General features: G+C 40.4%; 1 protein-coding gene across 1 annotated transcript in view; it reads left to right on the forward strand.

Annotated features, from left to right (window-relative positions):
* Positions 1-16503, forward strand: part of PLEKHH1 (pleckstrin homology, MyTH4 and FERM domain containing H1) — a 56232-nt gene that overhangs the window by 25645 nt on the left and 14084 nt on the right. Inside the window, exons 8-19 of the mRNA XM_017829752.1 lie at positions 2602-3611; positions 6974-7052; positions 7625-7713; positions 8251-8401; positions 9394-9533; positions 10296-10406; positions 11723-11809; positions 12532-12693; positions 13659-13739; positions 14709-14888; positions 15021-15129; positions 16021-16133. Coding sequence (XP_017685241.1) covers positions 2602-3611; positions 6974-7052; positions 7625-7713; positions 8251-8401; positions 9394-9533; positions 10296-10406; positions 11723-11809; positions 12532-12693; positions 13659-13739; positions 14709-14888; positions 15021-15129; positions 16021-16133 — 2312 coding nt within the window. The remainder of the gene's footprint in view (positions 1-2601; positions 3612-6973; positions 7053-7624; positions 7714-8250; positions 8402-9393; positions 9534-10295; positions 10407-11722; positions 11810-12531; positions 12694-13658; positions 13740-14708; positions 14889-15020; positions 15130-16020; positions 16134-16503) is intronic.

Here is a 16503-nt window from a genome sequence, read left to right on the forward strand (position 1 = left end):
ATTTTGTCAGAAATTAACACTTGTAACAGCAAGCAGTGGAATTGCTCTGTTCCTCAGTGGATCTATTTTTAAGATGGGAATACCATGCTTACCTGCCTTAAACTCTTAATTGTTTTCCCACTAATGATTGAACACAGAACCCTTTTTTAAAAATCTGCTTTTACCATTAAAATAAGCCACTGAGCTCCTGAATTAGAAGCATTCATTGAAGTACGTAGTAAAGTACATTCACTTCAGTACTGGAGGGGAGAGGTCCCTGAGGTATTTCACTTTACTTCCACATGTGAGTCATTCTCATCCCCACAGAACCTCTGCTGTCATGTGAGCTAAGTAATTGAATAATCCAAGGCAGCAGATGTCTGGTCTGCTTTTAGGATGCTGGGATCCTCTGTGCTATCAGGTTGGATTGGAGAAAGCTGCTTATGGTGTTTGGGCTTTTGCAGTTCTTCTCTGGTGGACAGATAGAAAAACTTAGTCTCCAGGGCTTGTATTCAGCACCTTTGATTGCAACACACTTGGCAGAGGAAATTCTCTCTTAACGATTTTCTTCCTTTTAGTTTTTCATGAGCTTGGTTTGGTCACAGTAAGATAGCTAGTTTCCAGAACTTCACTGGGCATGCAGGCAGGGGGCATTTCTTTCCTGCAGAAGTCTTCCCGGCATTCCTATCACTCCACAGCAAGGGAATAGGGCAAAATTCCTTCTAAATCCTGCCACATTTCTAGTGAAGTGCTTTATGACTGGGTTTTTCTCATCCCCTCTGGCTCTGACTGTTCACAAAAGGAGAATGCCTGGTAAGCTGCGTTAATAATCTGGTATTAAGTGTTCCCTGGATCCCAACTCTCCGGGCAGTAAACAGCACTGCCCTCTCCTCTTATGCCTCACTAGTCTCACTATGCCAGGCTGAAGTCAGAGGCCTCTGCAGAGAGACAAATCTCTTCTTGCTTGCTATGCTAATAGTAACAGCTTCCTCTTCTTAATCTCCTGTCACATCTAGGAGGCTGCAAAAATATCAGCAATATTTAAAATGAATGGCCTCTTTTCAGTCTACACTAATGATTTACCTCAGGGTCAGGGGAAATGTGTGCCAAGATTTTTGTGTGCCAGTGGTATGTGTTAGCTTTGTTAACATTCAGTTCCTTGTGACTCAAGCACCAAGGTCTCGTGGTTGTCTTTTTCTCAACAGGTTTCATCCTCTCCACTGTCAACAGTAATGTATTCTACTGTTTGCTCTTCCCTCTGTAATTTTGTGTCTTCAGTTTGTTTCTACTTCCTAATTCCTTAACCGTTGCTGGTTAAGCAACACCCATAGAGTTTGATGTTAAGGCAGCATTTTCAGCGATACCTATGCAGAGTCACACTCACCCATATTTTGCAATTTCTAAAGCATCTAATGATTTGGTGCTTTTTCAGTCAGGCAGTGTATAAATGCCAACATCAGTCAAACATCCTCTGCCACTCCAAGTTTTATCCACACTTTCTCATACCCTAAAGCTACTATTCAGAAGAAATTGTAGAACTGAGATAGTCTTTAAATCTGGTGATTATGGAAAGGAAAAAATACAAGAATTATAAAGTGTGGGTGCTAAATAGAAAAAGGACAATGGAAGCCATCTAGGATCTATTTTTTATGTCATCTTCTAATATAGGAACTGAAAGGGCAGAGAAAGAACTAAGAAAAAAAAAGATTTTACAGCAAAATCATGTAAGAAACTATTATAAAACTTTGTGACAAAAAGCACTGCGTGGGTCATATAGCACAAAAGGATAGCAAAAAGCTCTAGGGAAATTCTTGAAAAGAGAGTAACCTCACTGATTGGTGTGATGCTTAAGAAGATCTCCATACCTTTCCTGGAAGTCTCATGTAGCCCTTGGGAAGGGTGGGCTCATACCATCTTATTTGATGACTTAAAACACTGTAGGTCCACTAAAGCCAAAAGCAATGCTAAGCAGTGTTCTGGCCACTTGGATGTTTTTTGACAGTATTGTGTGGTAAATGCACTTCCTTCTCATGGCTGTTTTAAGAGAAGAGACATAGTTGTATATAGGTAAGAGTAAAAACTGTTATATTGCATTAGACTGAAAACTTGCCTAGGCCTGTATCCCATCTCCTGGCTGGTTGTGGATGTTTCAGGACAGAGTGTAGGAAATACTGCAAGTAAACCTGCCCTCCTCTCCATTTACCCTTCCAACTTCTGCTGTCAGTAGTTTAGGAAATTTCTAGGCCAGAGCTTCCATACTACTGATACATTAGTTTTTCTGGCATATCTGCAACATTGTATTTCCTTTTTTGTCTGGAAAAAACCCTTCCTTCTGTAAATTTCAAATGCACTGCTTGATGATTTCATTAGGCACCCCTTAATTCTATTTTTGTAAGAAACAGTGATTAATCATTTCCTGCTCATCTCTTCTGTGTTATTCCCAGTTATAAATGTATAGCACTTTTGTTATAACTGTGCCCAGCAATCTCTTTCCTGTTCTGTATAGTCCTAACCAGGCCAGGGTGTTATTGAAATACAACTGGCATGAACATACACTAGGAAGCAACAATTAAGACATTAAAGCATTTGAATGCCCTAACCATATGTTCTCCTCCCTTGTAGATATGACCAGCATTCCTCCCTTTGAATCTCTTTGGAGCTGTAGTTCCCTGAAGCCTAGAGCATCACAGGCCTCTTTTGCTGAGAAGATAGACCAGGAATCTGTGCTCCTTGCACCTGGTTTCAGAGAGGTGCATCAGACAGGACCTACCAAGCATGTCCTTTCTTCAGCAAATACAGTCCTTGCCAATGACACCTTTACTGAGAATGGAGAGGATAAATCTCTGCTTTCCCAGAATAAGCTGAAGCTCGTGTCTGACCCATCAAGCTGGAATCTCTCCACAGAGAAGGATGTATTTCCAGCCGTAAGTTCTGAACACAGTTTAGGGTGCTCTGATCCTGTATCAGTGGACCCTCCAGCTGAGACCACAAGAATTCTTGAGGCTTTGACCTTCCAGTCATCTTTGAAAGAAAACTGTAGTGCCGTGAGCACCTTGAAACAAGTGGGTTTTGATGGCACCCGCTTCTCTGATGATCTGAGTGCCAGATTCCACTCCCACCGGCTGGAGTCCTCTTCCTCAGGAGAAATAATGAGCGTGCCTGAGGGCCGTCTCCAAACTGCTGAACCACCCCTGGTTGTGTCAGCATCAACTGTTACAGCACATTCCTCCTGTGCAGGGAGGGAATGCAGCCTTGGGACTAGTATGACCTTTCCAAAAATACGAACACCCAATACACCAAGAGACAGTATTCAACTGGCCAAGAGACATCACAGCCAACCACAGTCAGGGGCTAATTCTTTCCATCATGTAATGCACTTAGAGACTAGCACTTTCCAGCCCATAACAGACCATCCAGCCTGCCATGGGCTCGTGGAGGAGACAGATATTGATGATGATGGAGTATTGGAGAAGATGGATACAGAATGTGGACTGCTGAGGGAAGAAGCTAGAGCGTGTGAGGAAGTGTACCACTTACCTGCAGGGCAGAGAGAAGCTGTGAGTTCTGAGGCTGGCATACTTGACCCAGGAGGTAAACCTCCAACACCACCGCTGCACAGATTCCCATCATGGGTAAGAAATGCAAGGACAACAGGCTGAGAAGTGGTGCTTATCTTTGAGTAGTGCCCAGTAGTTAGGCTACAACAGCTCAAGCAGTTTTTACCTGTGGACATCACAGGTTACATTCTTGAAGCACCAAGTCTGACAGTTCCAGCATGACAGGGGCATGCTGGTTCCACTGACAATTTTTTTTTTCTCCTTTTGTCTTTATAAGGGGAAAAAAAATCATAGAAAAAAACAGTGCTCAAGAAACACAGGAATATAAAGGAAAGTCAAGAGGTGCTGCATTGTGGTTTATCATTATGGGTCATCAAAAGTTAGTCCTTAGTTCTGTTCTCACATGTGTAAGATAGAAAAATTACTCATAAATGCAGTGGACCAGACAAGATAGCTCCAGAGTGAGAAAAATCTATGAATACTAGAATAAATACATGGATTAGATCTCAGCATTCCTATTTCATGGTATGCTTCTGCTATTAGGAAAATTTTGTGAAAGCCTTTGGTAAAGCGGTATACATGTCCTGTTGCTTACAGTATGTGAGAAAGGGGTTTGTTGTTCTTGCTTTCAGTTACTTGTTATCTGGATTGTTTGCTAGTCATAGAATTGTTTAGGTTGGAAAAAAGAAAAAGCCTTCCCCTCAACCACTGACCAGGTTACCTTGTCACAGGAGGAGATCAGGTTGGTCATGCAGGACTTGTCTTTCATAAACCCATGCCAGCTGGGCCTGATCAATTGGTTATCATGTACATGCTGTGTGATGGCACTCAAGATGATCTGCTCTATGACCTTCTCTACCACTGAGGTCAGACTGACAGGTCTGTAGTTCCTCAGATCCTCCTCTGGCCCTTCTTATAGATGGGTGTCACATTTGCCAACTTCCAGTCACCTTTGACCTCCCCGGTTGACCAGGACTGCTGGTAAATGATGGACAGTGGCTCAGTGACCTCTTCAGCCAGCTCCCTCAGCATCCTCCTGTGGATCCCACCTGGCCCCATAGACTTGTGCGTGTTTAAGTGGTGTTAGCAGGTGGGTGAGCATTTTTCCTGGGATCGTGGGGGCTTCATTCTGCTCCCTGTCCATATCTTCCAGCTCGGAGGGCTGGGTACCTGGAAAACAACTGGCTTTACTGTGAAAGGCTGAAGCAAAGAAGGCGTTAAGTACCTCTGTTGTTTCCTTATCCTTTGTCACTATGTTTCCTACCGTATCCAATAAAGGATTGTTATTCTCCTTTTGTTTCTCATGTATTTATAGAAATCTTTTAGTGTATTTTACTGCAGTAGCCAAGTGAAATTCTAGTTGGACTTTGGCCCTTCTAATTTTCTCCCTGTATAACCTGCCTGTAGTCCTTCTAAGTTGCCTGCTCCTTCTTCTGAAGGTCATAAACTCCCCTTTTTTTACTGAGTTAAACCAAAGCTCTCTATTCAGCCAGGCCAGTCTTCCTCACTGTCTCATCTTTCAGCACATGGGAATGGCCTGCTCCTGCACCTTTGAGATTTCCTTCTTGAAGAATGTTCAGTTTTGCTGGACCCCTTTGCCCTTCAGGACTGAATCCCAAGGGACTCTGTCAATTTTTGCTCCTGAAGAGGCCAAAGTCTGCATTAGTCTAACCTGGTGGAAATCAATGTAGTATCAAAAGAGATGATTTTGTTGGTTTTATTTGCTTTTTTAAAAGGCATGGGCAAACAAGTGATTTATTGAAGGTGCAAAGTCAAACACTCATTGTTAATTCTTATGTTTTATAAACTTATTTTCAAGGAAAACTAAATGTTAATTGTGGTCTTTGGCTGTATCCTTTATGATACCAATTTAAACCCCAGTATAATCACATCTGCTTTTCCAAAGGAATTTCTTTTCTTTCAGTCCATAATATGGAACTGTGCTGGGAGTGAAGGTGGATAGTGTGGTAAAAGAAACTGCAGTTTTTCAAGATGTCTGTTTCATTGGCTGCAGAAGTCAGAAAGGTGTCAATGAACAGGGTACTCACTTGGAAGAAGGGAAATATGACTCAGAGATTGGCTACTATTCCTGTCTCTGATCTAGAGTTCCCATATAAAGTTCTTCTAGTCTCTTAAACTTGATTTTTCACAGGTGATTATCAGCTCCACACACATTCTTCTGAATGTCTAACTTGAATTTGGCAACTAAATTTGATTACAGAAGTGCTGATCACTTCTGTGCTGCAACTGTATTAATTTGTTTTCATTACAATGTTATATGATGCTAAATTCTCAAAAAGTCACATCTTGGACATCTTGAAATGGGTACTCCAAAGTTATTCAATACTTCAAAGAACTTATGTCTGAGTTCTTCTGAAAAACTTATGTCTGAGTTTTTCTGATGGCACCTATCACTGTCCCTCCCAGGGTTAATGTAAATTTTTTTATTAATTTTTGTGAAGCATTGCATTATTATTGTCAGTAACACATGAAAAATCCAGTATTTTTTCTTCAGACTAGAGTCAAGTAAATGTATCCGAGTAGGGCAAATTTAACTATAGTAATTTAAGTAACAGTAAGTCATGAATAGAATAATAAATAGTAGCATAATCAGTAAGAAATATCCATTACATTCCCTGAATAGGAGTTGTCTGGGGAAAAAGATTCACACAGTATTTCATTAGAAACTAAATTTCAGTGCAAATACATACAGAAAATACTTATTCTGTAATTTCTTTTTTTGTGTGTGTGTACTTGACTTTGCAGTCTTAGGTACTTCCATGTGTATGTACTGTGTGCTATTTCATAGTGATTGGTTGTATGCTTTTAGGAGCAGCAAGAGGTTTCCTAGCTTTGGATTTTATCCATTTCAGAATGGTTAATGTCTTAGTCACAATACTGCATTTAGATACAGATTTGGGTTTTCCCGCTGGAATTGTTACCGATTCGTGAAGCACTTGGAGAGCCTTTGAACTGAAAGCTCCGTATGTTGTTATAACTGAGACACAGGCTTATTGAGATCATTCCAGGCATTTCTTTCATTCCGTTATCAGAGAATGAGCATCCTTGCAGGTGGTGACTCAATAAATTGTCCTGGTTTGTGGCAGTTCTTTATTCAATTTAATGCATTGTTTATAAAGTGGAAAACTCCCATCTTTTTCCAAGCTGTGATATAGTAATTTATTGATAATTGCGTGTAGGTGTTCCAGTCTGTGATATCATCTCTGGGAATCCCCCATATCTGTGGGGATTCACACAGAGTAACATGCTTCCACTAATGGTCATTCACACAACATAGGGTGGAATACAGCAATCTCAGAGAGCCCCTCCTTCCTGCCCAAAGGTGTGACTGTGGCGTGATTCTGTGACATGAGCATTTCTTTCTGCAAGAATCACGTTTTTTCTGATCACTGTTGTTCGTGGTATTATTGTTTCAGGAGAGCCGAATCTATGCTGTGGCCAAGTCTGGCATGAGGTTGTCTGAAGTGGCCATGGTGAATGATACTTCCAGATGCTGTAAGTTCTAGACAAGATCCATCCTTAGAGGGGGTTTATGGTGCCAGTGTGGTACCTGGGCTTCTGGCTGTTCACATGTCTTCATTTCCTTTCCTGTTTTCAAAGTAAATTTGATCTCATAGATAGCCATGATAAGAAAGGACTGGAGGAGGACACATCTGACCTCAGGAATGGTTTGTGCTGGGCTGTTTGTGCCTCTTCGTTCTGTGACATGTTCAGGGATTCCATTATCTCCTTCATCACTTTTGTAGCCACTCTTCTGCCTCTGCATGTCTGTGGCCTGCTTTTAGTCTTATTCACCATCACTGTCCCCTGTTAGGGCTTTTATCTATTTGGACATGGGGCACCAGATTGCCATTGTACCATGGAGTGGGTAAGACATCTTACAGGCTAAATGGAGAGAACTTTGCAGCTCTCTGTGGGAGTTGTATGTAATTAATAACACATTCCTTGGCCTTTTTGAGGCCAGATTTTCCAGGATGGTAATCCTTGATATGCTTCTCCATTAAAACCTTCACTTTTTCACCAGTTTGTATTATTTGCTCTCTTGCTTTCTCTCTGAATTTTTCCAGTTTCCAATTTCTCGTGTTCAACTTCTGGGCCATTTACCTGTCTTATCTACAGAAACGTCACTGTGCCAGTCTACACTACACTGAAGGGGGTAAGGAGTTACCTCACTTTTCCTGTTATGAAAAGCATGGTCCAGGCTCGCTAGTAATTTTAGAGAAAACAGGATGAAGCTGTACAGCGAAGGAATGAAAATTAGAGAATCTTGGGAAGCACTGGACACCAAAAGAATGCCGAAGGACTAGCAAATGATAAATGTGTTTAGGAATACAGAACACTGCAGCAGTTTTGGTCCAGGAAGCTGCAGTGTGGACTGTGAGGCTGTAGAAACCTAGAGGTGATGGTGGGTGCAGCCTAAAGAATGAAATGGAGCACAGGGCTTGTGGAACAATATAAGGGCGTAACCAGAGGAGACCCAAACAGATGGGACTAGACAGTCCAGCATGGAAGTTCTCAGACCAGAAGGGGAGGAAATGAAGAACCCCGGGGCAGAAGTGGGCAAGGTGGTGTGAAAATGAAGGGCATTGATTGCTCTGCCTCCTTATTGAGTAGGGATTGTCCTGAAGAAACTCTTCTCTCACACACTAACCAATAGCGTGTCTAACACGTCTCTAACATGTCTATTTTCCAGAAAGCCACACAGATCAGCAACGTGCCTTTCTTAGACGAATCTTCAGGATCTGATGATGACTGTGGCTCCCATGCCAGCTTAAGGACTTCTACTGCTGGATCCGAGAACAGGAAAGCTAGCATGCCAGGCAGCCCTCGTGCAGTGAAAAGAGGTAAAGTGGGAGTGTTGCTACTGAGCAGGATGAACTCTTGTCATGACAGGAGAGACAAGATGCCTGAACAGCATCGTCAGTGACAGGCAAATGTTCAGCCATAGTGATGCTACTAAGGAGTTCTCCCAGAATGTGTGCAGACATCAACAGCTACTCGGTAGAAATCTGTTCTCTTAGGTGGTTTTTACTGCTGATAGATTTCCATTCAGGCAATTGCTAAACTTAGATTGTGGGAAAGATTATCTCCCAAATTCATCACATATCCAGTCGTCTGTACCTTTTCTGTGACTTTTCCTTGAAAGCAAACTAGTACTGGCATAGTAAAGAAAATGCTTTTTTTGTCTTTGTCACTGGGTGGTAATTGCTTGACCAGTAAGGAAATCTTTTGTATCTTTGAGAGGCATCAGGTACTTTGCATATTGATTAGGACATTTTTTCTTACCTGCTGGGAAGACTAAACAGGATCTTCGAATGGAATTTTCATTATGATTGGTAGTCAGTAAAATAGAATCATATTTCATGTAGTCTTAACTTGCATGCATTGGCTGATGTATCTCTGCATTGGCATGGACCACTGGTGGAAGATTCACAGAAAGCAAAGCCCCACTGTTAGTGAGGGAGCCTTTTCCTTAGCTGGAATCTGAGGGACTTTAGACTCTATAATGGATGTTTAGAGCTGCAAACAATCTGTCTATCCTTTAGATAACAGGTCTGTTTATTTTTTTAAAATATTTTTTATTCTGTCTTTATTCAACAATAAATTTATTTCACTGTCAGTATCCAAAACTCACTTTCACTACTTGTGTTCCTAGGGAAAAGAGTTCTCAGAAATCTGGTTAGTGGGGTTTGGGTTTCCAAAGTCTGATCTGATTTCTTCTTCTTGAACAAAAAAAGCCTTAGTGGTGAACTCAGAAACTTTTTCAGAGTGAGAAAAAGTTCAGTGAATGCTTCTGTCTAGCCATGATTCTCATTCCTTCCTTTATTTTAAACAGGTGTATCTATGTCCTCACTGAGCTCTGAGAGTGACTATGCCATCCCTCCTGATGCCTATTCCTTGGATGATGACTATTCAGAGCCAGAACACAAGCTACAGCGAACATCTTCCTATTCCACTGATGGTGGAATCTGCACTGTAAGTCTTACTACATTACAGTTGTAAAGGAATGCAAACAGAGCCTTGGCCTTGAAAAAGCATAACTACAATATATTGAGTTATCCCCTGCAAAGTGGTGCTCTGACAGACTGGGCTGTTGGTCCAGCTGATAGGTATCAAAAGACACTATCTGATGTTTCAGAAGAAGGTGCAATTTCTCTTATGTGGTTAGATTCAAGTATGTGCCTCAAGGGCTGTATTCTTTTCTGACGGCCTGTATTGATTTCCTGTAGTCATATTCTACTTTAATGATGGCCTTACACTTTTGGGACAAAACAAGTTTGGAAATTCAGAGGAAGGAATGAGACAGGATATAATATTTTGGCCTAGAAAAAACCCTCAAACACGGGTAGCATTAAATTCTGTACTCTTGAATGTGAGAGATCAAGCAGACAAGGAACAGGAGTCTAATCATGGCATAGAGACAGCCTTCACTTTTGTTTGGAAAATCAGTGCTTTGGTAGGAAGACAAGTAAGTTTACAATGCATCAAACAACCAGTGAAATTATCTTCAGATGCTTTCTTTACTAAAGCAACACAAAGTGGTATTTGCAGCTACACAGATAGTTTAGGACTCTCTCCAAGCTGAGCAGAGAGCACTGACCTTTGATGGCTGCTACTAAACAAAGCAGAAAATGATGGAGATGCAGAAAATGTCTGGGCTTGACTTCAGCAACACTTTCATTTGTATTTTGAGAGGTGCAGGATAATCTCCTCTCCGCTTTGTTTTTTGCCCTCCAGGAACCCATGGAGAAATCAGGTTACTTGCTCAAAATGGGCAGCCAGGTAAAGATGTGGAAGAGACGATGGTTTGTTCTTAGAAACAGACAAATCATGTACTACAAGTCTCCGGTAAGTCACTGGGATACATTTACTATTCTCTGAAGGCACAGAGAAATACTCATCAGTCAGTACATGGGGTTCTGAGGAAAACTACAGCTTCCATGGGAAAGAAAGCTAGATTCTTTCATTTTTCACCCTGCTGCATGGACATGGAAGTACTAGAAAACTAGGGTAAAATTGAAAATAAGCCTTCACGCAGACAATATTTGTATGTATGATAAAATACTGCTATTGTTTGCCTTCATTATTCTGCTGTATTTACCACATTACAGAGAATTATACTTAGGGATGTTCACCTTCCACAATTTTTTCTTCTGGACAGTAATTTCCTCCATACCTGCATAATTACACAGTACTTGCTTACAAGTCAAGAATATTGAGAAAATTGATTTTCAACTTTTTCATTTTCTCAGTTGTCATATTCTAACAAGAAAAAATACATCCTAGGGCACAGGACATCTTTATTTCTGACACTGGGTTTATCCATCAGAATGCACAAGCAGATTATACATATATATATTATATTCATATATATACACCATATTCATATTCATATTCATATATATATATATACAATTTCATAAATACTTACAATTTAGACTGTTGTTGGAAGTGATTTCTGGAAGACCCTAGTCCAACTAACACATTGAAGAAGGACTGTCATCAGTCTGCTGATGGACTATCGAAATCATGAAGATAAAGTAATTCCTTTTTCCCTTTTTATTTCTGAACTCTCTTTCCACACTTCTCATGAATCTTTCTTTCCTTTTACTGCTTCTGTGTCTCATGCTTCAAGCTCTTCCTTGGTTGTACTTTTCCTCTTCTAACAGCATCTGTTCCACAAAGAGAATCAATATTTTCTCTGATTTTATTTTTTTTTAAACTAGAATGACAGCAGACTTAAGGACAGAAGGACTGTAGATGGTTTTGTCCCAAACCAATGGTTTTGTCTAGCCCAGTCTTGAAAACTTCTAAAGGTGGAAATTCAGCCACCATCTTGGGACGTGTTTGGTACTGTATTGCCTTCCCAGTGAGAAAGGCTTTAGTCTGTTGGTGGTTTGGATTTTTTTCCTTATGTCCAATTCGAACTTCATAAGACAGTATTTGTCACCATTACCCTTGTTATATTGTCTGCCACTACTGAGGAGACCTGCTTCATCATTGCAGTGGGATCACACTGTCTCATAGTCAACCTGGCAGGCTTCAGCTGTCCTTTCCATCTCATGAATGCAGACTCTGACCTGCACATGCATATTATGCCGTATATAAGTACTCTAAGATCCATCTGAGGTTTCCTGCTGAAAAAACTGTTTTTCTTTCCTCAGAGCGATGTTATCCGCAAACCACAAGGGCAGATGGAGCTGAATTCCTCATGCCAAATTGTCAGAGGTGAAGGGTCCCAAACATTCCAGGTAGGCATTGCTTTTTATCCTGCAGATAACCATACACACTCAGTGGCTGCGTGAGTGAGATAGTACCTAGGATCTCCTCTTTTTGAAAAACTCTTACAAGATCTCTAGCGTGATTTTACATGCCTGGAGGATCTGAAGAAACATCTGAAGTGTTGGATTCCTACTTTTGAAGTACTAGAAGTTAGCCCATCAGTGGATTCAGTTTTACATCATTATGTTAGGGGACTTTATAATAAAGGCAGCACTGAAGTTTCTCTCATACTCTGAAAGGCACATGGCCTGACCTGTGAGCTACCTTCTGCTCTTATGGAATTGAAGTTGCTAAGACTTAATGCTATTAAATTCATTGCATCTTTCCTTTCAGAGTCACAAGGTAGTGAATGCAGAATGCAATACAAAGTGAAGGCAGCAAAAACCCCACATTTATGTAGACACCTTTAAAGTGAAAAATTAGCAGCAGCACTGAGAAACAAGAAAAGATGAGAGAGGACATAAAGCCTCAATATCCAAGAGAAACAGCAAGAGAGTTCATGAGAATTTGATTGATTTGAGTTTCATTTCTTTCACTTGGGCTTTGAGGATGAGCACCTTTTTTCTTACCCTCAAAAAATCCCTCCTGAATGACCAAAAAAAAAAATCTCTATGGGATAAAGAAACTCAGCAGCTGAAGAAAAGATTTGTAGGTGTGCAGATTTATATTTTCTCACTCCTTTTCCTTCCAGCTTGTGACAGAAAAGAGGACCTACTTCCTGACAGCAGACTCACCCAACATCCTAGAGGAATGGATTCATGTCCTACAGAGTATCCTGAGAGTGCAAGTGACCAGTCCTGTTGGTGTTCCTCACAGTGATGATAAACCTACTGTGAAAGGTTGGCTAACCAAGGTAAAATAATATTTCGTCCTTTATTCAGTTTAGATTGGCATTGACAGTGTACCAGCTTCTTGGTTTGTACAGTAAATGTGAGCAAGAAATTAGTATTTCAATACTCCCTATAAGAGTAGGGGAAGAAAGAAAAGTGTCAGTAGATTTCTGCATTTCAAAGCAAAACATCTATATAAATGATAAGGAATGAGACAAACAAGGCTACTGAAAGATACCGACTTTGTCAAATAGTAAGTAATAACAAATATCTAGCTTATGTTTGGTTTTCTTCAACAGAATTCACAGCATGTCACAGCAAAAAAATCAGGGAACTGTTAAATGTCACATTTAGTTGGTCTGTAACTTGGAGAGTTCCAAGGAAATGGCTTGTATAGTTCTAGGTTAGCATTTATTCCAGTCACAACAGACTGCATGTACATTAGTGAAAAGTACAAAGGCTGAGAATTCTTATGCTTTATACCATTTCCATAGATTAGTTTTGCATTGCAGGTTACTATGAATATTTTAATATATTTCTGATTAGCTTCTGAGATGACTAAAGACAACCTGCATCTGAAGATTGGTTGTCTGCAACACAGGTTGCTCCCCACACTACAGGTTGACTGGTCTTTTCCTGGTGAGATGAACTGATTTGGTTTTATAATTTTAAATAGGTGATTCTTCATATCGTATCTCAGAATACAGAAATTCTTCATATTGTATTTCAGAAATGATAAATTATGAATGAGTAAAATACTTCACAAAATCTTAGACCCATTTCCATAAGCACCTATGTCCCATCTACTTAGATTTACTTTCCTGCTTTTGGAAGTGGTGCTTTGTATGTTTTGAGAGAAGCTTTATATTAGCATAAGACAAATATGCAAGGTTTTAAGGGAGAGTTGAATTGGAAGTTGAAATTCCAGAAAATTGTTCCAGCAACACTGCTGATGTTAAAAGCGTGTATTTCTTTGTCCTCCTTACAGGTCAAGCATGGTCACTCTAAGCTGGTCTGGTGTGCACTGATTGGAAAAACTTTCTACTACTATCGAAATCATGAAGATAAAGTAATTCCTTTTTCCCTTTTATTTCTGAACTCTCTTTCCACATTTCTCATGAATCTTTCTTTCCTTTTACTGCTTCTGTGTCTCATGCTTCAAGCTCTTCCTTGGTTGTACTTTTCCTCTTCTAACAGCATCTGTTCCACAAAGAGAATCAATATTTTCTCTGATTTTATTTTTTTTAAACTAGAATGACAGCAGACTTAAAAGGCAAGTGATTGAACTTTCTCATATCACTGTATATCTTGTTTCTCACTTTCTCCATTTGGTCTTGTCAAGCCTTTAGAGCAGACTTTAATACAGCAGCTGATATATCTGCATACTGTCATGAAAATTAATAGCAACAATATGGGAAAAGGGGGGTCATTTAGTTAGTAGAATGTCCTTCCATTTCTGGAAGCTTGGGCCAATAGTACATTGCTTTGTCCTGGTGATCTCAAAACCCAAGTTTTAGAATATCAAGAAATACTGTTCATATTTGGGATTGACCTCCAGAGTTAGCACAGCAGATATCTTCTCTTTATCTTAATCTACTTACTTATGTAATTTTAGAAGTACTAATTTTCCATTAGCAAGCAGAAAGTCTGACCAGGATCAGAAAACAGTGGCTCAAGATACTGAGTAACTGACATCAAGTGTAATGGGAAGAAAACAGTAACTTATGGGAAAAGCCATCTTTTTATGTGTATATTCTCATTCTGACCTGTAGATGCTCTCCCAAGAAAAATAATAAAAGTAGTGGCATACTTTCTAAGTGTCACACTTGATGAAAGAGAAGAGATTCTATAGAAATGCAAGATTACATTAGCTAAACACCGAATTTATTATTTATTCCTTACATTTTACAGAACTGCCAACATTTTGATCTGGCTTTTTTTTCCCAGTATTCCCTGCCTATACTGGAAGATTAGCTACCCTTATCTAACTCACTTCTGCTCTAGCTACACTTATCTAACTCGCTTCTGCTCCTTATAGTGTCCCCTAGGGCATCTGCCTATGCGTGAGTCCAAAGTGGAGGAAGTAGACCGTTCCTGTGACTCTGATGAGGATTATGAAGCCACTGGGGGAGGATTTCTCTCATCCCACTGTACACTGGTGATTCACCCACAGGACCAGAGTCCCACATACTTACTCATCCGCACCAAACAGGAGAAGGTATAAAAGACAGTCTTTTTTTTGGAGAGAAGAGTCTATTTGGTAATAGTGAACAAAGGGGTCATACAGGCTGAACCTGTTTGTAGAAAAGAGGTCTGAACTGACCCACACTGTTCTCATCTTTATGCCTAGAATACCTGGCTGTACCATCTCACCGTTGCAGCTGGTAGCAGAAATGCCACCGTGGGCACATCATATGAGCAACTCATTGGAAAACTACTGGATGCAGAGGGAGACCCTAGTAAGTAGAAACCACAAACTCTTCCATGGTAGCAAAGTATTAAGAAGAGTAATTTCAACTTTCAGTTTTAATCCAGCCAAAGGTGAGGGAAGGGGATTTCAGTAGTACATCATATTATATAATGTCCTTCTCCCCTAGTTCCCAGACAAGTCCATCTTATTGTCACATCATTTATCAAAGCCTCTGAAATGTATGTAATGTTAATTCAAATGAACATAAAGAACTGGAGGGGGGTTTTTTTTCTTGGTTTTGTTGGTCTTGATTTTCCTTTCCAGGGAATCTTGACCATACAAACACATGCTCTTTCCTCTAAATACACTCACACACAATTACCTTCACATCTGTTTGTCTGCATATATAAACCCTTACACATACATCCATGTTTGTCTGTTCCTCCTCATCTTTGATACGTGCTCATGCATGTATATTTATGCACCATGTTCTCACATATGTATTAACCTATGCATTCGTACTTAATCCTCTTTTCCTGCACACTCACATATTCCTGGACCTATATGTGAACCTTGCTTACTGTTGAACAGGGACTTGCACTAAAAAAGAACAACACCAGCAGGCAGCTGCCCTGGCAGGGTTTGTGTCTCTGGTTTGAACACACAGCTGAACAGCTTCTTACCAGAAGAGCTGATGAGAAGATCTGACGTAGCACAGTTGAGGATGGCAATACTTTCTGCTGATGGCTAATGCTGCTGGTGACTCCTTATCTATGGCAGGCTTTGCTGAAAGCAGTGAAGTGTCACCAAATAACATGGCCTAGTGCAGTGCTGCTTCCTTGGGTGCTCTGCTGTTTCAGCAAGGCTCCTCGTCAACATCGGCACTGTTGTCTTTCTTCTGTTTCTGACACTGCATGTTTTTGCCCATCTCCTATCTCAGATTCTCCTCTGTGGAAACATCCTATGTTGTGCTACAGTAAAGACGGGTTGCACACCTCCCTCACCACTCTGCCATCGGAGGCTCTGCAGACTGAAGCTCTGAAACTTTTTAAGGTACTTAAAGGGACATTGCACGATTTTCAGTTATTTTGCTCTGTTGTTGGGGCAACAACAGTATTTGGTCATGTTTTCACATTTACTGTTGCTATTGGTTGTTTTAGACAAGCCTGCTGGGTTATTTAATTACAATAGGATAGTTGAATATTAGGTGTCATTCATTCTTTGGAGGTTTAATTTTTTTTGTGCATAATCTGGGTTTAGGAGTACTGTCCCCCACAAACTTTATCCTTCAAAGTTAGCTTTATCTTCCTCTTTCCTCTCCAGTAGTTGGATTGAAGGAAATAGAAACAGTTTACTGGCAAACTCAGTAAGACCAGTGGTGAAGCCACTGGAGATTGCATTTTTGCACTCTACAAGTATAAGA

The sequence above is a fragment of the Lepidothrix coronata genome, unplaced genomic scaffold, assembly GCF_001604755.1.
Source record: "Lepidothrix coronata isolate B3197 unplaced genomic scaffold, Lepidothrix_coronata-1.0 Scaffold168, whole genome shotgun sequence".
Classification (NCBI taxonomy): domain Eukaryota; kingdom Metazoa; phylum Chordata; class Aves; order Passeriformes; family Pipridae; genus Lepidothrix; species Lepidothrix coronata.